At 55.3% G+C, this 20,921-nt stretch overlaps 2 protein-coding genes across 2 annotated transcripts in view; both read left to right on the plus strand.

Annotated features, from left to right (window-relative positions):
* Positions 1–20,921, plus strand: part of CRY2 (cryptochrome circadian regulator 2) — a 208,057-nt gene that overhangs the window by 143,409 nt on the left and 43,727 nt on the right. The gene's annotated exons all lie outside the window — the stretch shown is intronic.
* LARGE2 (LARGE xylosyl- and glucuronyltransferase 2) overlaps positions 1–20,921 on the plus strand; it is a 39,559-nt gene that overhangs the window by 16,588 nt on the left and 2,050 nt on the right. The window contains exons 4-17 of the mRNA XM_032775096.2: positions 2,571–2,723; positions 10,020–10,200; positions 11,533–11,804; positions 12,549–12,631; positions 13,182–13,305; positions 15,221–15,392; positions 15,637–15,741; positions 16,766–16,878; positions 17,306–17,431; positions 17,662–17,817; positions 18,062–18,225; positions 19,360–19,638; positions 20,169–20,315; positions 20,597–20,792. Coding sequence (XP_032630987.2) covers positions 10,101–10,200; positions 11,533–11,804; positions 12,549–12,631; positions 13,182–13,305; positions 15,221–15,392; positions 15,637–15,741; positions 16,766–16,878; positions 17,306–17,431; positions 17,662–17,817; positions 18,062–18,225; positions 19,360–19,638; positions 20,169–20,315; positions 20,597–20,792 — 2,037 coding nt within the window. The 5' untranslated portion in view covers positions 2,571–2,723; positions 10,020–10,100. The remainder of the gene's footprint in view (positions 1–2,570; positions 2,724–10,019; positions 10,201–11,532; positions 11,805–12,548; positions 12,632–13,181; positions 13,306–15,220; positions 15,393–15,636; positions 15,742–16,765; positions 16,879–17,305; positions 17,432–17,661; positions 17,818–18,061; positions 18,226–19,359; positions 19,639–20,168; positions 20,316–20,596; positions 20,793–20,921) is intronic.

Here is a 20,921-nt window from a genome sequence, read left to right on the forward strand (position 1 = left end):
GAGACAGGGTGTGGGGTGGGCTGGCTTCAGACAGTGGGGTGCAGCAGGGGTTGACTGGAAACAGGCAGGGAATGCGGGCTGGGCGAGTGCGCAGAGCTGTTGCGGGCAGCAGTGTGTGGGGGGCTGGCTGGCTTTGGGCAGGGCTGCAGGGTGTGTGGCAGGGGTTGGCTGGAGACAGGACAGGGTGTTTGGCAGAGGTGGCTGCGGGCATGGGGTCAGAGCTGGCTGCAGGCAGGGGGGGCCGGACTGGTGTGGCAGGTCATGGGGTGCAGCAGAGGCAGCTGGAACCCCAGCCCTTTAAGTAGCCCCCAAACCCCTTCTACTCCGGGGACCTCTTAAATAGCCGCGGGAGCGCTGGGGAATGCAAGAGGGAGGCGGGACTCCGGCGCTATTTGAAGGACGGGTGGCAGAGGCAGCTGGAGCCCCAGGACTTTTAAATACCCCCCTCACTGCCCCAGGGCTCAGGGGCTATTTAAAGGGCCCAGAGCTCCAGCCGGGGTCGCAGGGCTTGCCGCGCTCTGACCGGAGCTCCAGACGGGAGAGCGGGCCTTGCCGTGCTCCGCCAGAGCTGCCGGCCTTGCCGCACTCTAGCCGGAGTGCGGCAAGCTCCATGACTCCGCTCTCCCGGCCGGAGCCCCGGTCAGAGCGCGGCAAGCTCCGCGACTCCGCTCTCCCGGCCGGTGCCCCGGCCGGAGCGCGACAAAAGCCCCGCCGCTCCGCTCTCCCGCCGGAGGCGCGACAAAGTCCGCCGCTCCGCTCTCATGGCTGGAGCCGGCCGGAGCGCCGCAAGCCCGCAGACCGGCTGGAGCTCTAGCTGGTAGAGCGGGCATGCCGCGCTCCGCGGCGCTTCACTCAAAGGAGCGGGACCATGAAGCAGACCGCAGCTGGGGACGGGTAAGTTAAAAAAAAAAAAATTAAAAGGTGCCTAAGGTGCGGGCCCTCTTAGGCGTGGGGTCCGATTCCCTGGCAGCACGGGTCGTTGGAACAGGAAGCGGAATGACCCGCACCCTTCCTTCCCTTCCCACGACCCAGCGACAAAATGGGACGAGGTGCTCTGTGGGATAGCTGCCCACAATGCACCACTCACAGCCGCTGCGACTGGTGCAAGTTGTGGACACACTGCACCGCTGGTCGCTGTCAGTGTGGACACACTGCAGCGCTGGCCGTACACAGCTGTACGACCACAGCTGTAACTGCCAGCGCTGCAAAACTGTAAGTGTAGACAAAGCCTCAGTCTAGAAGGATGCAGCAGCTCATGTACTATGTGGGGGTAGGGCAGCCCCGGCCCGGTCCCTGGTGCTCAGGAATAGGCTGCACGTAAGGAAGCTGTTAAGGAACAATTGCATGTTTGAACTGGGATTTCATAAGGACAAGTAAGAGCCGCTTGGTCTGGAGGTAAATGTCTTCCCTGGGGCAGTGATTTGTGCACAGGTGGCAGCCCAGCCCTGCAGGTATGTATTGCATTGGAGGAGATGCTATCTTTCTGGCTGGCAGGTCTGTGCTTGCTGGCTATGATTTTACTAGTGCCTCTCACTCCCCTTCCTACCTCCTGCCACACCCTGTGCATCCTCCCAGCTGCTGGCCTGCATCCTGGAGAGACGCAAGCCTGGCTTTCTTTCTGTAACCCTGGAGGCGGAGCAGGAGAGAAGTTGCAGGTACAGGCAGCCTCCGCATAACTAGCATTCTGTTCCAAACCTGAGCTCTTCAGCTGGGCCCCTCTCCTCCTCTGCACAAGGAAAACCCTGATCACTTCATGTTCCCCATGCAGTTTTGTGTGCCAAGTTTTCCCACTGTATTCCTGGGCTGTCCGAGACCTATTCTGCCTTTCTCGGGGTGTTTGGGGCAGTGCTGCTTGTTGCCATTCAATTTAATATATAACTAAAGGCCCTCGGAGAGCTAAGACTCTGCCCTGCACCCCCCGGTCTTCCCATGCGCCACATCCGAGCGCTCTACCCTGAGGCACTGCAGGTGCTCCCCTCCTCCCCTGCCTAGCTCAGTCCTGCCCTCCACAGTTGGGTTACAGGGGTTCCCCCTTTTCCCTCTGCCCTTCCAGAGGAGGGTCTCCGAGCACTTTGTAAATGCTCATTTAATGAATCCTCCCCCTTCCCATGAGAGGTGGGTAACACGAGCCCTACAATGCAGAAGGGGAAATGGAGGTCACAGTGACAGAGCTGGGAACAGAGCCCCGGGAGCCTGATGTCCCCGGGCCCCTGCTCTAGCTACTAGCCCGCACCGCCTTTCCAAGCACTAGGGAGCCTGGCGCAGCTCTGGGCCCTGGCGGGCTGCGCTCCCCTCTTCCTGGAGCTTCAGGGCTGTCCCAGCCTTCCCCTCTGCAAACATTTGCTCCAGCCAGGTGCCCGGGCGGGTGATTTGTCCCTGCTCAATCCCCCGCCCGCTGAGGGGGAGGAGACGTTTGAGTCAAGGTAGTGGGTGAGTGGGCGGCCTTGGAAGGCAGATACTGTAACTAACTTTGGGCGAATGTGGGAGCGCAGCAGGCTCCTGGCGCTGGGACTCGTTAAGCAGAAAGTGAATTTAATCTCTTGGTTGGTTTGTTCTCTCTCCCCCCATAGGGCGGGGGAGCCGGGGCTGCAAGAGCCAGGAGAGGGAAAGTGGCTGGTCTGAAAGGGAGGAGTGGGACAGGAAGCCCCAGAAAGGAGCCGCAGCAGCCCCAGGCTGCGCGCTGGGCTGGGAGCTGCTCCGGGATGACGAGAGGCGAAAGCCAGGTAAGGAGATCTGGGCCAGTGGGGAGCCACAGCAGGTGTGTGTGGTGCGGGGAGGGGGGTAGGAGCTCTGGGGGAGGAGGCGATGGTGCTGGGGGAGTGTGAGAGCGAGTGGTAAATGGGGCTGGGGGGGAGGGAGTTAGTGGCCGCAATGGAGTGATGGCGGTTGCCTGTGGAGGGAGCTGTGTGAGCCCCGGAAAGTTTCTGGCTAGAAGGGTAAGTTGGAAGAGAAGTTGCAGAGTCGTCTTTGCCGTGCTCCGTGGTTGGCCCCTGTGCTGTCCCCAGGGCCAGGCTGTAGACAGGGAGATATGCAATCTCCTTAGCAGACTCCCCTCCCCACCTGCCATTTCACCTTCACGGTGGAGACAGCCAGCTGGAGATCACTGAGTGGGAATGGGAGTAGGTAAAGCTCCTCTCCTGAGTCTGGCCATCCTCCCACTTGGCCTCATCCCCTGAGTGTCCCCACTGTGCCTTTCTGGTGCACTTGCCAAGCTGTTAATCCCAACGGGGACTCAGTTTGCTGCTTTGAAGAGCCCCATTTATCAGACCATTAAGGACAGCCACGTCTGCAGCTGCCTGCTTGCTGTCACTAACCATTAAGCTTGGTGACTAGTGATCTGGCATCCGGTGCCTGACACAATGGAGCTTGGGAGAAGGGCATCCCCCTGGTCCCAGGCCAGACAAGAGAGAAGGGAGGAGAATCATGGCACTGGAACAGAACAGAATAAAGCTGACCAAAGGGCAGCCCATGGACCTGTAGTATGTAGGAATTGGGTAGTATCTCTTTAAATAGTTTGTGAGCCCTCTAGTGGTCCTTACTGTCTCATATGTTTCAGATCCTTGGGGGGTGGGGGTTGTACACATGTACGTACACACAGAATCCTAGAAATGTAGGGCTGGAATGGATCTCAAGAGGTCAGCTAGTGATTCTATTCCAGCCTCCTGCCAAACAGATCTAGGCCAGGGGTCGGCAACCTCTGGCACCCTGGCAGGCTGGGCCAGTTTACCTGCCGCATTGGCAAGTTCGGCCAATTGCGGCTCCCACTGGCCGCGGTTTGCTGCTCCAGGCCAATGGGGGCTGTGGGTAGCCGCGGCCAGCACATCCCTCGGCCCGCGCCACTTCCTGCTGCCCCCATTGGCCTGGGACAATGAACCACGGCCAGTGGGAGCCAGGATCGGCCGATGTGGTAGGTAAACAAACTGGCCCGGCCTGCCAGGGCGCTTACCCTGGCGAGCCGCATGCCAGAGGTTGTCAACCGTTGATCTAGACCAGGGATTGGCAACCTTTCAAAAGTGCTGTGCCGAGTCTTCATTTATTCACTCTGATTTAAGGTTTCGCGTGCCAGTAATATGTTTTAACGTTTTTAGAAAGTCTCTTTCTATAAGTCTATAATATATAACTAAACTATTGTACGTAAAGTAAATACGGTTTTTAAAATGTTTAAGAAGCTTCATTTAAAATTAAATTAAAATGCAGAGCCCCCCGGACCGGTGGCCAGGACCCAGGCAGTGTGAGTGCCGCTGAAAATCAGCTCGCTTGCCGAAGGGTTGCCTACCCCTGATCTAGACTATCCCTGACAGGTGTTTGTCCAACCTGTTCTTAAAAACTTACAATGATGGGGATTCCACAATCTCCCTTAGAAGTCTAGTCCGGACCTTAGCTACCCCAATAGTTTAATTTTTTCCCCTAATTATCTAACCTAAATTTCTGTTGCTGCAGATTAAGCCTGTTACTTCTTGCCCTACCTTCAGTGGACATGAGAAACAATTTACTTCAGCCCTCTTTGCAACACCTCTTAACATATTTGAAGACTGTCCTCCCCCTTCCCCCACTCGCAAAGTTTTCCTTTCTCCAGATGAAACATACCCAGTTTATTTAAACTTTCCTCATAGGTCAGGTTTTCTAAACTTTTTATAATTTTTATTTTTCTACTCTGAACTATCTCTGATTTGTCCACAGAAAAAGTGTGGCACCCAGAGTTGGACACAATACTCCAGCTGAGGCATCACCAGTGCCAAGTAGAGCATGATAGTTACCTCCTGTGTCTTACATATGACACTCTGTTAATACATCCCAGAATATTATGATTATTCGATCTCTATTGTGCCTGTGTAGTTCTTTCATATTGTGTTATATAGAGAGCAAAAGACACAACAAGGCCAGACGAGGCCCTCAGAGATCTGCAGTGCAGCTGGTGTCCCTCTCTGTGTTTTGAGGGTGCAGCCTCCTAGAAACTACAAGTCTGAGCATGCCATGCACCCTCTTGCTCTGAGTGGTTGGCTGCATGGCACTCTAGGAAGCCTAGTCTCTGGGGGCTACACATGAGGACATCTGCAATCTACTCCATTATATGCCCAGTAGATTCAGCCCTTGGGCTGCTTGCATGTTGCTGACAGTCTTTGGCAAGGCAGAGTTTGATGTCCTTGGAGGAGAACCTAGAGCAGCGGTAGACAACCTGCAGCCCGCGGGCTGCACATGGCCAGTCAGGGTAATTCGCTGGCAGGCTGCAGGGCAGTGTTTACATTGACAGTCACAGGCACAGCCGCCCGCAGCGACCAGTGGCTACAGTCTGCTATTCCCAGCCAATGGGAGCTACGGGAAATGGCGTGATCTGCAGGGACGTGCTGGCCATCACTTCCCGCAGCTCCTGTTGGCCGGGAATGGCGAACCGCAGCAACAGGGAGCGGCGGGCGGCCGTGCCTGTGGACGGTCAATGTAAACACTGTCTCACGGCCTGCCAGTGGATTATCCTGATGGGCTGCAGGTTGCCCACCACTGACCTAGAATCAGCTGCCTGGTATCCCAGAGCGGGTGGGGTGTTGCAATGTGCTTGTTCTGTAGAGAAGCCACCAAGATCTTGGCTACCCTTGAGACAGAGGCAGACTTCTTGCGGCCAAGGCACCACATTCCAAGAATTCGGTTGAAAGCTCCTCATTGCATGTGTACTTTTGTCTAGCGGATATGTGATTGCCTCTGCAATGCCCGGAGGAATGGGTGACTTGCAGGAGAGGCCTTCACACTGAGGACCTGCTGTCTGTTGGGTTTAATTGTTTGGGCTGTGTCACTGGGTGCAAATTACTGTCCCAGTGGAAGAAAGGAAAACAGCCCCCTGCTCCCTGCCTCACAGGCATTAAAGGCACATCTGCACATCAATAGGCTTAGGTTTTTGAATAGGAGGGAAGTTCCCAATCCAGGCCCATTTAGTCCACTGACAGGAGGGAGGCTATTGTTTGAATGGTCTCCAGATGTTGTGTATAGAGGGCAGGGATCAGTTCTCTGTTATTTGCCAGCAAAGACAGAGATGAAAAGTGGGTTGGGCCTGTGAGGCGGTCTGGTTGGGCCAGCCTAATTGGGGGTTGGGGGTCAGTTTGGGCTTGTGGGGGCTGGGCCTGTAGAGAAGTATGCGGGGGGGTGGGTGGCGAGGGGGGCGGCAGGCTAGGCTGGCCAGGCCTGTGGAATCTGAGCCTTTCTTGCATATTTCACTCTTTGCTCTGGAATTGAAATGTCTATTCTAAAGGCAAAATGTCTCTGCCCCTTGGTGCTGTGAGGAACTGGGGGCTGAACCTGTTTTCCTCCATGGAGTGAACAACTTTCTCTTTGCTGCTCTCCTTTCCTCTTCTTTGGTGAGAGGAGCATCCTCGGCAGCAGCTCCATGCCTCTCTGGAATGTCTCCAGAGCTGGAATCTTTTATGCTGGAAGAGGCTCGGATCGTAGGCAGCCATCGCACCGGTGTCAATGACCACACAAGGTGCAAGGCAGAGGAGAGCTTGGTCCCTGGGGTCCTGTAGGGAAAATGTTGGGAGGAGTAATGAGAGTTGAAGTTTCAGTGCTCTAAGGATCAAGCAGGGAAACGAGGGGAAGAAGAGGAACCAGGCCCAGGTAGCTGTGGTGTTTGTCACGAGGTTTGGCTTGTGGCCCTTGATCCTAAGCAGAGGCCTTGTCCAGTTGGTAACTGTCCCACAAGTCTGAAGAATGAAGCATGCATCATTGGAGGCAGCAAGGCTTGGAGATTAGCTGAGCGAACAGCAGGGAGCTAAAAGGGGGGGAGAGGTGGGAGAGTCTCATGAGAATCTCTGCCTCCCTCTATACTTGCCAGTCATGGGTCAGAGGCAGAAGGGGAAGAGGGAGGGGAGCATGTGCTGCCAGAAGATCGCTGTTGGAGGTGGGGAGTATGTGTGTGTGTGGAGGGGGCGGGGGGGTTCTGCTAGCAGCTGAATTTTCATTGTTTGGCTCCTTTTGATGTGTCCTTCCTGAAGTAGGGATGTCTCTTAGCTTCCCCCCACCCCTCTCCTTGACTAACTCTCTATTCCCAAGTTTGATGGCTGATTTATTTGCTTCCTGGGTAATACCTCTGCAGTGATGCCAGTGCTACTGGGGAGGCAGGATAGTTTGCTGCAGTACATGGCCAATCTTTTATTTCTAACTATACATTTCCATCTATCCCAGTCGTGACTCCCCTGCGGGCTTGGACAGGGCTGGTGTGCAGCAACTGCCTGTAGCACTTCCAGTTGCAAAGGTAACATTGCAAACATGACTTGAGTGTAACTGATGCAGTGACATTTGCTTGAGACTTCAGACAGCTGGAAACAGTAGACCTGAGAGGCATGAACTCATAGGGCTGTTAACCCAACAGTGACAATTTAACTCACCATTGTCAGCTGTTTCACTGATGATCAAAGCACTGAAGAAAGAGACAGGCCAGATGTATTGTGATCTGCACAGTATACTGAGTGCCTCATTTTGCTTTCTCAAGTGGGTGGGGCTTTCCCCAAACATCTGGTTTCCCCGTGGCTTGAAGCTGTTGTAAGGTGGGTCACCATCACATTTTGACCAGTGACTTAGCAAGTGCCTGTTTATCTGTGCTGATCAGGCTCTGCCCTGGCACAGGCACTAGGGTAAGTGCAGCTCTCTGACCAGGGGCAAGACTCTTGGAAACTGGGGGTTAAAGTGTGCTGTGGTCACCTCTGCAGAGGGCTAATGTGATGAGTGAAATGAATTTGGGGGAGGGGATGTCTCATTCTAGTTCCCTGAGAACATTTCTCTGCATCACCCACTTACTTTCCCCACAGGGAAGCCCTGAGCTTCTCTGTGCAGGAGGCCAGGGGCTCCCTTTGGATCCTGGCAGTGCAGTGAGAAGCTGTCTGGGTGGTGCTGTGAGCTGTCAAGGGCTCTGCTGTCTCCACACAAGGGCTGAACAGGCCGCTCCCACAGGACTTCTATCCCTGGGGACAAGACAGACAGGGAACTGAAGCTGGATCCACTGCTTGGGCCTGTGGAACACAGCTCCCTGGGCTTGGACAAGTCTTCTCTGGCTCAGGCATGTAAAGGGGCTGCATGTCCCTTTAAGGTAGGAACACTTGGCCAGTGACTCCCAGTCCAGCAGTCAGGATCTTTACTCCACACGATGCCAAACTTTGTTAGAGCAGGTAATCATCCACAGCCAGCAAGGGAGGAGGGAGGTGTCTGGCTGTGAGTCCAGCCCCTACGTGGCCAGCTGGGAGCCAGCCCAGGGATTGTCATGGTTTTGTTCCACAGGAGCAGGTCAGCTGGATGGAGGAGGTTGGGAAAGGAGCCAGAGTGCTGAGTTTTGGCTACTTGCTTCTCTCTGTTTTGGTAAGGATCCCAGGGCAGTGTGGCCTCGGGTGCCTTGTCCTTCAGTCCGGTATCTCGGGAATGGTTCTGTCCCCTCTAGACAGAGTGGGGGAGAGGAAATTTGTTCTTTAACTCAAGGGCAGGTTTAATTAAACATCAGGTGACCTGGCAGTGGCTCAGAGCTCTGGGAGAGCAACTTACTAAACCCCATCTTGTGCTCAACAGCTGGCTGGGGGCCAAGCCTTGGGCCTGGGATCTTGTGGGAGCCACAGGTTTAGGTCTCTGTGCTGCCTGCTGAGATTGCAGACGTGCAGTTGCTGGAAGTGCCCCAGCAGTAAGGCATCGCTTTAGTGCTTTCTGTAGGGATCAATCTGGGAGGCAGTTTCTCTCTGGTCAGATCTAGCCAGTTCCCAGTGACAGCCATGGCCAAGGAGAGTGACACAAGGGGTGTAAGACATCATCCCACCCCTCCCTGCACATATTTTTCAGGCCACCTCCTCACTGGCTTTGCAAGATTTTGATGGTGAGTGGATTCTCACTGGTGTCCCCATGTAGCAGCCCAATTTGTGGCATTCCAGGTATTCACCGGAGTGGGGTTCTGTAGGGCAGTGCACTGCCTCTTCTGTGGCAGACTCAGCTTAGGTCCCTGGAATTCTGATGCCAGGTGTTGGGACAAGCCTGCTCCTCACTCGTCTACTGACAGCTTCTCACCAGAGCCTCAGGGGATCCCCCCGTTTCCTGGAGGGTCCGTGGGGGCCTCTCCAGCACAGTATGGACACTTTGGGCCAGTCTGTGTCTGAAGGGTTTTCAAGCTGTGGAATGTTCTCCCTCATAACCTGTCCATCTCTTAAGTCAGCCTGGGGATCTGAGATCCCTCTCCCTGTGCCCTGTAGGAGCGCTTCATCCTAGCTGGGGGCCCCCAGGTCAAACTTGTGGGAGTGTGTGGCAGAGTATTCCCAGGGAGAGGGTCCTCTGCTTTGAAGTGCCATCAGAGTGCTGAGCATCCTGTGGAAGAGGAGGGAGCATGGCCTAGTGATTAGAAGAGGGCACTGACTCAGGAGTCAGATCTCAATTCAGCTAGCAACTCACTGCCTGTGCCTGGGTGAGTGCCTTCCCCTCTGTGTGCCATGGGGATGATGATCCTGATCCCCTGTTGTGGGGCTGAGAGGTTGGATGAATGGAAATTTAAGGTGCATTCACGGGGTGCTGGAGAAGGTAGAACAGTTGCTGCTGTGAGCTGGAGCTGGATGTGGTCTGCAGGCTGGCTTCTCCTTAGCTAGGTCAGATTGTTGCCAGCTTTGGGGTAGCATTTTGGGTCTCTGCTTAGTAGCTGGTACTCACTCAGGTCCTGGAGTGACAGCCTCAGTCTAATAATAATCAGGGACCAGGCAGGGTGCTGCATTGAAACAGTAACAAGGGGTAAAGCCAGCAATGCTGGAGCCTTCATCAGTGGGTACAGGAGGCAGCGTCACCAGACTCCTCTAGTCAGCTTCACTGTAATCCCTAAATGGGGCAAAGGGTGCCCTCTCAGCCCTGGCATAGCTCTCCCAGGCATGCTGAGCTGCTATCATGGTTACACAGCTGCTTCACTCAGAGACTCTGAGCTAGTGCCATCCTCCGTGCCCAGATGTTGGACTGAGATGAGCAGAGCCCTGAAGGCTTGTGCCTTGGGTGTGTCACTTCCATGTGCTTCTCCTCCATTGCAGGCTCTAGGATGCTGGGGCCAGCTAGGCTAGACCTGCCCACGTGATCCTCACTGCTTCCAGCCCTCGCCCTGCCTGCCCATCATGCTGCGCTCCTGGCGTGGAAAGCTGAAGCTGCTGCTCGCCATTGCAATACTGGTGATCCTTCTCTCGTGGCTCTGTGTCTTTGTGGGCAGTTCAGAATGTGAGTGTGGCCTGGCTGTGGGTTGAGGTACGGCCCAGGACTGGGGAATGAGCGACAGCAGACAGACAGCTGCCAGCCAGGGCTCTTGGCTTCTGGTTCTGCCACTAAACTTGCTGTGGGCCCAGTCCTTCCCTCTCTCTGCCTCAAATTCCTCATCTGCTGTAACATGGGGTGATGCCCCTGCCCTGTCTCTGGGGGGCTTGTGAGGGCAAGTACATTACTGTGTACAAAGCATTATGGGTGGAGGTGGAGCTAGGAGAGGGGCTTAGAGATGGACGTGGGGGCTGAGATCCAAAAAGGCTGCAAGGCTGAGCATCACAGGTGCTTAACTTCTAGGTGTGTAGGAAATCACAGGAACAACACTGTGATCCACAAAGCCTGGGCTAGGCACCTAGGCTCTCTATGCGAGGATGGGGGAGAGCTGGGTGCCTTACAATGGGATCCACAAAAGCCAGCATTCTATGCTCGGAGCCACCTCAGCTAGCCAATGGGAGATGCTGATGAGAGAGCTGCACTAAGCCCCAGCCTCCCACAGAGATAGGTGCCTGGGCTGGGCTGCGAGGAGGTCCTATCTCTGCTTGTGATCCAAACCGGAGGAAGGTGGGTGCTCCTGTGCCTCACTGGTGTGTGGGGCCTGATTTGATAGGCCTGCTCAGAGGCCACCTAACTCTACTTAAAATAGCAGGGGGGAGGGAGCAGAGGAGGTTCTCCCTCATAACCTGTTTGGGTGCTCAGCTGGGATGTGGGAGACCCCTGGTTCGAAACCTCCCTCTGCCAGAAGAGGAGAAGGGATTTGAACAGGGATCTGCCACTTCTCAGGTGAATGTTCTAACCAGTGAGAGAGAAAGTGATTCTCTCTCTGGCCCAATTAATGCTTGTTTAAAGTGGAATAACTTCAGTAGCAGAGATTGAGGGAGATGCACATCAGAATATTGCCCATGCCCCACAAGCTGTTGATTGGAGTTAGGTAGCCTCTGAGCCTCTACTGGATTGGGCTGTGCATGTGACGCAGGTGGCCCAGAGCCTGGTTTGTGAATAGTCAGGTGTCCGGAGCCTAGAGGGAGGCTGCTATGCACATGCCTCTGTGGGGATCTGGAGCCTTCTTTCTCTGCAGGTGGTTGTCCTCAGCCACTGGTGCCACTGCCATAGTATCCCCCTCCCTCCCCATGCCCTACACTCACTGTGGCTTTGGGGTTCTCTCTCCCCACACATGGCCAACTGTTATCTCTTCTCCCTCCCCATTTCCATGGTTAGGGGGCAGTCCATGGGGTGCTGTCCCACCATGTCCCGGGGTGTGAACTCTCAGTGATTTGGGGGGCTCTCTCCCCACAGATGGCCGTTTCCTCCTATTGTCTCCTTGCTTTGGGGACCGGCCGAGCCAGGACCTGGAGCGAGAGGCCTTGGCATCTCAGGTGCGCAAGGTGGAAGAGGAGAACCTGCAACTGCGCCTGCGGCTCAGCCAGGCTCAGGGGCAAGCTGGGGCTGTGGACGGGAGCGATGGCAGCCAGCAGTGGGCAGCCTCCTTTGAGGATGGGGACATCCCAGTGGATAACAGGAGCAACCGCACAGGCTGCCCCAAGAAGCAGATGGTGCAGAAGTGTGAGGTGAGTGAGTGCAACCGGCTTCATGGCGCTGTCCTTGGGGAGGGCAGGCACCCTGAGGGACCTTCACATATGGCCAATGATACTGGGTGCTGAGGGTCCCCATGGCCTAGGGTGGTGGCCTGAGTCCCTAGATTCAACCGCCTCTGTACAGCTGCCCGACTGCACTGGCCGTGCCAGGGCCTCCCCCTTGTTGTCTGCTTTGTTCATGCCTCAAACACTTGGGCATTTTATTTGCAGTTAAGGGTGTGATGCTGACAGCCAAAAGAATGACCCCTTCTTGCCTGCCGCTGGGAGATGTTAGTGCCCCACCTCAGTGCCTCAAAGTGTCTGAGCATACAGGTGGGGAGGCAGCATCAGGACTCCTGGGTTCTCTTCCCAGCTCTGCCACTGTTGTGTGATCTGGGGCAAGTCCTTCCTCACTCTCTGCCTCAGTTTCTCCACCTATCACCTGTGGGTAATGACCCTGACCTGTGTCCCTGAGGGGCTGGGTTGCTGAGGCTGTTTCTGTGTGAGATGTGCTGTGTGAGGTGAGATGGGCAGGTAGGGGAACTGCCTGACCAGAATGTTACGCAGCCACTGTCACCATCTGCACTGTGAGGGGAGGACTCTAATCAGTGCCAAGATCCTGGGGTGGGGGATGATACTGTAGAGTGTTATTGCCCCAGAGGTTGTGCATGCTGGACAACTCTTGCTCCAAGGGTGCTGCTTTGGGCAGGGCTGACAGTGCCTTCTGTCTCTGGGCAGCTCCTACACGTAGCGATTGTGTGCGCTGGTCACAATGCGAGCCGAGACGTGGTCACCCTGGTGAAATCCATCCTCTTCCACAGGTAACCCAGGTGGCGGTGCTGGGGGAGCCTGTGCTTTGCTACGCTAATTTATACAGGTTCTTACCCTGCACTTACCCTATCTTCAGGGGCTGGTGGGCTTCTGTCTCCATTTTTGACCCATGTGTTTTGGCAGTTCAGGTAAAATGAATCACTCCTGCGGCTTGGCTCCCCCGTCACAGAGTAGTGTGGGAAAGGGAAGTGCATAGCTGGGAAGCCCAGGCTGTGGTGGTGGTGGTGAAGTTTAACCTATCCCTCCTCCCCAGTCACAACTCCCAGGATCCTGTGTTACTGTGACCAGTGTTTGAGGGTCCCATGTGAAGGGGGCTGTGCTGTCTGGGTAGGGGTTGAGTGAGGTGGGGAGTGGTGAAGGTGCTCTGAGTCCCGCCTGTCCTCTGCTGGGGGGTGTGGATGGGTCTGTCCCAGGTTGACCCTGGCTCAGGATGGGGCATCTTCTCCTGGATGCCACTAGCTTTGGTGATGGAGGAAGCTGTCCCTGGGCTCAGTGTCTCAGTAGGGATCTCTGACAGCTGCCTGCGTTTCCCCCTGGCAGGAAGAACCCTCTCCATTTCCACCTCATCACGGACTCCGTGGCTCAGCAGATCCTGCAGACTCTCTTCCAGTCCTGGATGGTGCCCTCTATCCACGTTAGCTTCTACAACGCAGATGATTTGAAGGCAGGAGCCCCAGATCCCTTCCTCCCCCAACTGTTCCTCTCCCCACTTTCTCAACTTCTCTTTCCAGATTCAGTATTCCAGGGAAGTGAGCAGCCCCTCAGGGAGGTGAGGGGATGGGGGTGCTAGAGAGAGTTCACCAGACTATTAACTCTTTTGCTGCTGGCCCCTCTTCCATCTGCTCTCCTTCTGGTATCTATTACCATTTGACTGATAAGGGGGCACTTCGTTGGCGTGGGGGTGATGAAGGGGCCTTTCTCCTCCACTTTGGCTCTGGTCTGTAGTAGCTGAAAGCTGCTCCCTTCTGCGAGTTCCCAGGTGGTTCCTGTATGAAGTCGCTGGCAAGTCTCAGACCCATTCCTAGCAAGCACGTCAGGATGACACAACCACTAGCCCAGGTGACACTAACTGGTCCCCTGGTTGGCAGTCACCTCAGAGAGCCAGGTGTAACAGGGCCATGCACTCTCCCCTAGAGACGGCCCCTCCAAAGCAAGGTGGGACTCACTGGCTTGGATATGAAACAGCCAGAGTCAAAACCGTCCACAGAAGCGCAGTGGGGCATGCTAAGGGGCAGTGGGAAGCCTGGGCATCAGAGTTCAGTCTGGTCACTCACAATCGTACACAGATGATGGGGAACAGGAAGGAGCTGTGGACAGAGCACAGAGAAGTATCCCAAAGGGCCCAAAAGAGAACAGGCAGGTGGGCAAGATTAAAGTGAGATTCAGCCTCAGGAAATAGTGCTAATGCATCGGGGGAAATATAATCTGAAACCCAGATCCTCGATGAGAGGGCCTGGCAGAGCCTGGGGAGAATGGGGCTGTGATGGGACCGAGCTGCACAAAGATGCCTGCAGTTGAGGGCTGTGTACTCGAGAGGGTTTGTGTCCCAAAGCCAGGAGGGGATAGCTGCTCTTTGTATGGCTCTGAAAACCTCAGTCCCTGGGGTGTCTTCTCATGGAGGGGACACTCAGCAGGTGACATTGGTCCTGAGAGGCCCAGAGCTGACACACATACTGGAGAGAGTGCAGGGAAGGGCTGCAGGAATGAACAGGGAGTCGTGGGGAGCGATTAAGGAACGGAATCCATCCATCTGGGCTAGTGACTGTAAGGAGGGAGGGAGAATGTGGGGATGGGGGATATCTGGATGTGTAAACCCCAGGTGGGGGAGGGGGAGATTTTTCAGGCTGATAGATAGGGTGCAATGTGGGGCAGGGCAGGGCAGGGCAGAAGGAATCTTGGATGAGACTCAGGATGGAGACATCCTGACACTCGCTGGGGGGAGGAGCCCATTGCCCAGCTGTTGACCACTAAATGGAACAGACTGGAGAATGGACTGTAGGCATCAGTCCTTTGTGGGCTCTGGGAAAGTGACTGGCTGCTCTCTTGGGCCTTTTCCATTTTTGCTGCCTGTGGGGACATTGAGTGAGTCGGTAGGGAGGCGGTGAGGATAATATCCATGGAGGCCTCTGATTCCCATCTGCCTTAAACACTTCAAATGGAAAATACATTAGCACTAAGCTTGGAATCTGTGCGCCCCCTCGTGGCAGCTGCCATAGTGGATGCAATCTGTGGAATAGGCCCTGGGTGAAGGCCTGAGCAGCCAGAATGTTGTACAGCGCGGCAGTAAAATCCCCCATGTTATATCCCCTGGGATCCCGGGGGTGTGCCTCCCACCCACATGTGGAATGCAGTCGCCTTGCCTTGCTAGGACTCACTCATGCCTCCTGACGGTTGTGCTGCCTTGTTAGCCTCTGGGGCAGTGGGGGTTGGATCTGGGGAAGGGCCACACCACTTGACACTTCTGTTTCTGGGGGAAGTGTTGGATTTGTGGTACAGACTCAGTGCTGTGTGTCTAGCCACTGGGGTATTCAGGAATGGCCATGTCCTGGCCCTGAGGGCTCCTTCCCTCCCTGTTGCAGGCAGAGGTATCGTGGATTCCCAACAAGCATTACTCTGGGATTTATGGGCTGATGAAGCTGACGCTCACTAAGGCGCTGCCCTCCAACCTCTCCAAGGTCATTGTCCTGGACACAGACATCACCTTTGCCACTGACATTGCTGAGCTGTGGGCCATCTTCGGGAAGTTCTCCGGTAAGGGGCAGTTGTGGAGAGGAGGGGCCTTGGGCCCAGTTGAGTAGCTGTACCTCTGGGAGAGGAGCCAGGCCCATTCCCCTGACTCCTCTGAACACCTGCGGCCCCTTGGCATTGGGTGGAGTTTAGGAGTCTGTTCTGCTTGGCTCTCCCAGTCTGTCCTCGTCAGCCACTTGTGGGCAGGGGCATGGATTTGTGGTGGGCACGTACTCCTCTGGTGAGGTGGATCTGTCTTGCTTTCCAGACAAGCAGGTGATTGGGCTGGTGGAGAACCAGAGTGACTGGTACCTGGGAAACCTCTGGAAGAACCACAAGCCATGGCCAGCGCTGGGACGTGGCTTCAACACAGGTGAGCCAGAGCATCCACAGGTCAGCTCCTGTTGGGTGGGGGTTTATCCTGTCTCTGTCAGTGGTGAGGTCGGTGCAGGGCAAGGCCCCCAGCATGTCTAGGGGGCTGGGGCTGGGATGAGGAAGCACCTTCTTCTGCCCGTTCCTGGTATTGAGAGCTGTTTCTGTGATTCCCCTCCTGTCCCAGAGAACTGCTGCTGCTGCTGTCCTCTGTGACTTGGGGAGCAAACTGCCAGCCCAGCCCTGCCAGCAAACCACTGGGAATTGAACTGTGTATGGTCTTGGCCACAAGGGGTTGATGGCAGGTCTCCCCAGTAGCTCTGCCTGTGCCTCTCTGTCATGACTGGCCGCCATTCCCTGCTGTTCCAGCACAGGGCCTCTCTTATAGCCTGCTACGCTTTGATTTTATAATAGGGATAAGTGGTTCTGGGGAGCTGCTCTGAGACCCCTTAAACTCACTTAATGTGTCTCTTGAGTCTGAACTAGAGCCACATGTGCCAGCCTTGCTCCTTGGCTGCCAGTGCTGCACTGCACTCTGCTGCTTCCCCAGGGATGGTTTCTTAGGGTCACTCAGTGGCACCCCCCAGAGATGACTGCTCCCCTAGGCCCGTCCTTTAGTGATTGAGTGTGAGTGACAAAGCTGCCCAGGACAATCAGAAAGCTGGTGAGGTGAGAGCCCCCCTCTTCCCCCCACTCCCTGTACTCTGGGAATCCTATCAGAGGTGAGCTCCCAGGACTCCTCCAGGAGGAGATGCTGCTGTTGAGAGGGGTGTGGGACAGGCTAGCCAGTAAGCCTAGAATCCAGTCCCCAGCTGGGACACCCAGCAAAGGGCCTTGCTGTTAGAGAACTTGGTCTGGGGATGGCGTCCCAGAGCATTGACCTAGTACGCTTCAGAAGAGACTGGCTGGAGCTGAGTTCAGGGGTGGCTTAAGGCTGGATCGACTGCATCAAACACAGAGCTGGGCTGGCTAGTGCCTGTGTGAGACATGGGGACATCTGTGACCTCTCCTCCTCCTCTTCCCAGGGGTGATCCTGCTGCTGCTGGAGCGTCTGCGCCAGATTGGCTGGGAGCAGATGTGGCGGCTGACGGCGGAGCGGGAGCTCATGAGCATGTTGTCCACCTCGCTGGCAGATCAGGTATGGAGCCAAGCTGTGTCCCAGCCTGCAGGCTCTTCTTTGACCCCGGTTCCTACTCTTGGGCAAACTATAGATGCAGGAAGCTGCAGGTGGGGGAGCAAACGCTGGGGCCATGGGATGCTGTTGACACTACAGACAACAAAGGCTGTGAGTGGATGCCCTGGCACTCATGCTAGAGATCTGTAACCTTCCGCTCCATCAGCTCAGCCTTGGTCCTGACCTGCAGCATTCCTTGTATTTCAGCCCTGGGCACATCCTGAGCAGGGTCTGGTTACCGTGTCCACCTGTAGGGTGGTTGTATGATAATGGATGATCCAGAGATCCCTAGTCTGACCTCTCTTTTCCCCTCAGGATTTCCCCTCCAACCCTCAGGGGGGTCTCCAGAGGTGTCCAGCTCCCCGTGTGCTCACTGGTGATTCTCTTCCAGGACATCTTTAATGCAGTGATTAAGCAGAGCCCAGTGCTGGTGTACAAGCTCCCCTGCTTCTGGAATGTGCAGCTGTCTGACCATACCCTCTCAGAGCAGTGTTACTCAGAGGTCTCTGATCTTAAGGTGGGTCTCCTGGTCCCTGGCTGGGGCCTTTCCCCATTCCCAGGAGGAGCTGCACAGGGCCCAGGAGTCTCACATCTCCACTGCTGCACGCACAGAACCCTACGGGCCTGGAGGATGGGGTGTTGGGTCCTGTGGTGCAGCTTGCACCCCAGGCCTGGTGGGTGGCTGGTGGTAGATCCAAAGGGGAGGGGGAATACTGTGTCCCTGACGCTCCAGCCCATCTTTTTCAGGTGATCCACTGGAACTCGCCCAAGAAGCTGCGGGTGAAGAACAAGCATGTGGAGTTCTTCCGGAACCTCTACCTGACCTTCCTGGAGTACGACGGGAACTTGCTGCGCAGGGAGCTCTTTGGTTGTGCCAGCCTGCCCAGCCCACCCAGAAACCAAGTGAGCCCTTGCTGGTTGCTAGCCCAACCCTTGATCCTCACTTGCCCTTAACAGGTGGGACATGGGACATTCCATCTCCTGAGCAGGCTCCATCTCCTGGGACTCTGCGAAGGCTCCGTCCAGTCTAGTTGAAAGCATCCCATATGTTCCAGCTGCAGCATCTGCCTGCCCCCGCCTCACCCCTGCCCATGTGTGTTTTCCAGCACCAGTCTAGCCCCTGCCCGACTTCATTCTTACGTTCTAGTTGCAGGAGGCCCTGGAGGATCTCGATGAGGATGACCCCTGTTATGATTTCCGCCGGCAGCACCTTATGCTGCACCGCATCCATCTGTTCTTCCTGCAGTATGAGGTCCTGGCCTTGCCTGACCCTGCTGATGTCACCCTGGTGGCCCAGCTCTCCATGGACAGGTACTTGGCAGAGACTGGGAGGAGGGGTGGCTCCCACTGCTGAGGACTGAGGAGCTGTGGGCTCTGTAAGCTGGTTCATTAGCCCTGGAACTTCTGTACGCGGAACTTTCAAACTGACCCAAGGTTAGCTGTGCACTAACAGAAACATTACTTCTTCAGGGGGTGCAGGAGACTATCCTCGTAGAGACTGGGGCTCAGATGGGAGTTGTGCCACAAATGAAATGTTTGTATTTTGATTCTGGGATTGCAAAATCACACTTCACCTCTGAATCATGCCCGAAAACCTGAACCTTTATTTAAAAAAAAAAAAAAAAAAAAAGCTGCTAGCTCTCCTGGCTGCAAAAAAAACCTTGTAACTACAAACCTAGTGTACCTGATGCAGCAGCATCTGCCTGAGTTTGCAGCAAGCCTGAAACACCAGCTGCAAGAGGTATGAACTGCTCCTTCATCTGAGTAGGGTGTTAACTCTGGTAATTTCATATTTTAGGTTTCATAATTAACAGTGTTTAATTATTTCATTGCTGAACATAGTAGCAGAAGTAGGCAATAAATGTGCTTATCTCACAATTCCAGACTCCCTCCCCACACGCCCAAAGCCCTCTAGATAGCCGTTTAACACTCCAACTCCCTGATTTCTGTAGTGCAGGTACATGCTCACGCACACACCTGTGGCATGTCAAAACAAAAAGGCAGAGAGAGTAAAATAAATTGAATTCAGTATGAAAACCACCACCACAAGGGACTGCTGCACTGATAAGATGAGTCATTTTCATGTTTAATTAAATAAAAACCTGCACTGTGGAACGTGCCTGGAGTTGCCACAGAATTCCCAGCATTTCCAGCAAAGGCCACAGAATGTAAGGAACTTGCTATAGAATCCAAGTTGTTTGCTGTGGAGTATGCGGCAGGGCCTTGGACGTTAGGTTCTGTGGTAGCCTGTTGAGGGGAGGATAAAAAAGGGGTCAGTGGCAGTAGGGCAAGATGAGTGGCATCAGCACTGCAGAGTGGGAGGCTAGCTCAGTCTCTTCTGCTTGACTGTGTCCACTGCTCTTTCCTGCCTGCTCAGTTAGGAGCTCTCCCCATGTGTCTGGCTCTGGCACAGCCAGTCTCATGCCATTTCCCTTTGGCTTACAGGTTACAGATGCTGGAGGCAATCTGCAAACACTGGGCAGGCCCCATCAGCCTGGCGCTGTACATGTCGGATGCAGAGGCCCAGCAGTTCCTGCGCTATGCCCAGGGCTCGGAGGTGTTGAGCAGCCGCAGGAATGTTGCCTACCACATTGTGTACAAGGAAGGGCAGTTCTACCCTGTCAACCTGCTGCGCAATGTTGCGCTGACCAATGCAGAAACACCCTATGTCTTCCTGACGGACATAGACTTCCTGCCCATGTATGGTCTCTACGATTACCTCAGGTGTGGCCCTCTCCATCTAGCCCAAGCTAGTCATTCACCCCAAGGGGCCCAGGTGGGATGTTACCCAAGGTTCAGTCTGTGTCCCAAACAATGGGGCTCCCAGCCCTTCCCTCAGGAGGTGATTCTGCAGCCTGGAAGCTCTTGCTGTCAGGAAGTTTCTCATTCTGTAGGCGCACGCTGAGCTTGAGCCCTCTGGGAGGGTCCCGCTGTCACATGGGAGAGAGAACCCTTGCTTGGGGAAGGAGATGCCCCTTCTGCACCACTGGTGGATGGGGGTGCTGCACCCTTTCCCTGCATGGTGGATCCCAAGGGCCTTTAGATTCTCCTCCCACCAACCTCACACTAAGAAAAGACAGGATCCTCTAGAGCCTGCTGATGCCCTTCCAGCATCTGCTAAGGGGGCCCAGGAACACAGCTGTGCGCAGGGCTCTTAGCTCCTAGTGGGAGGCCAGTGGTGTGCGTTGCAGTCACCTCTTGCTGGCTCCACGCCATCCTAGCAAGGCCTCACGCTCTCCCCTGCCCTGCTCCAGGAACTCCATCCAGCAGCTGGAGCTGCCCCAGCGGAAGGCAGCACTTATTGTGCCAGCATTTGAAACTCTGCGCTACCGTCTTGTCTTCCCCAAGTCCAAAGCGGAGCTGCTCTCGATGCTGGACATGGGCTCTCTCTACACCTTCAGGTAGGTGCTGGAGCCACTCTAGTCCGCGCCGCAGGGCCCAGGCCACAGGCAGCAGGAGGCTCCCTGGTCCCTCCCCATTCCTAGGGGCTGTGGTGCAACCCAGACCCAAGCACCTCTCGTGTCATCCCTCACCCTCAGTCTGTGCCTGTGTCTGGATCTCTGTTCTGAAGCTGCTGCCCTACAGGTAGTGAGAAGTGTGTGTGTCTCTCACGGTTTGCTGTGCCGCTGGTCTCCCCCAGTGTGTCACATCTATCTGGTGCTTCATTTCTGTCTCTCTGAAGGTATCATGTGTGGCCAAAGGGCCATGCCCCAACTGACTATGCCAAGTGGCGGACAGCCACGGTGCCGTACCGTGTGGAGTGGCAGCCGGACTTTGAGCCTTACGTTGTAGTGAGGCGTGACTGCCCCCAGTATGACCAGAGATTCGTGGGCTTTGGTTGGAACAAGGTGTCCCATATCATGGAGCTTGATGCCCAGGTGAGTGAGGAGCCAGTGGAATTTCCTGCACTCAGACTCTGCTTTGTCCCTAGGGACTCCATACTGGTGCCTTGAGCAGGTGCCTTCTGGGTCCCTCCCAGCACAGTGCTTCTGCTGGACTAAGCTTTG

This window comes from Chelonoidis abingdonii, chromosome 4, assembly GCF_003597395.2.
Source record: "Chelonoidis abingdonii isolate Lonesome George chromosome 4, CheloAbing_2.0, whole genome shotgun sequence".
In the NCBI taxonomy this organism is placed as follows: domain Eukaryota; kingdom Metazoa; phylum Chordata; order Testudines; family Testudinidae; genus Chelonoidis; species Chelonoidis abingdonii.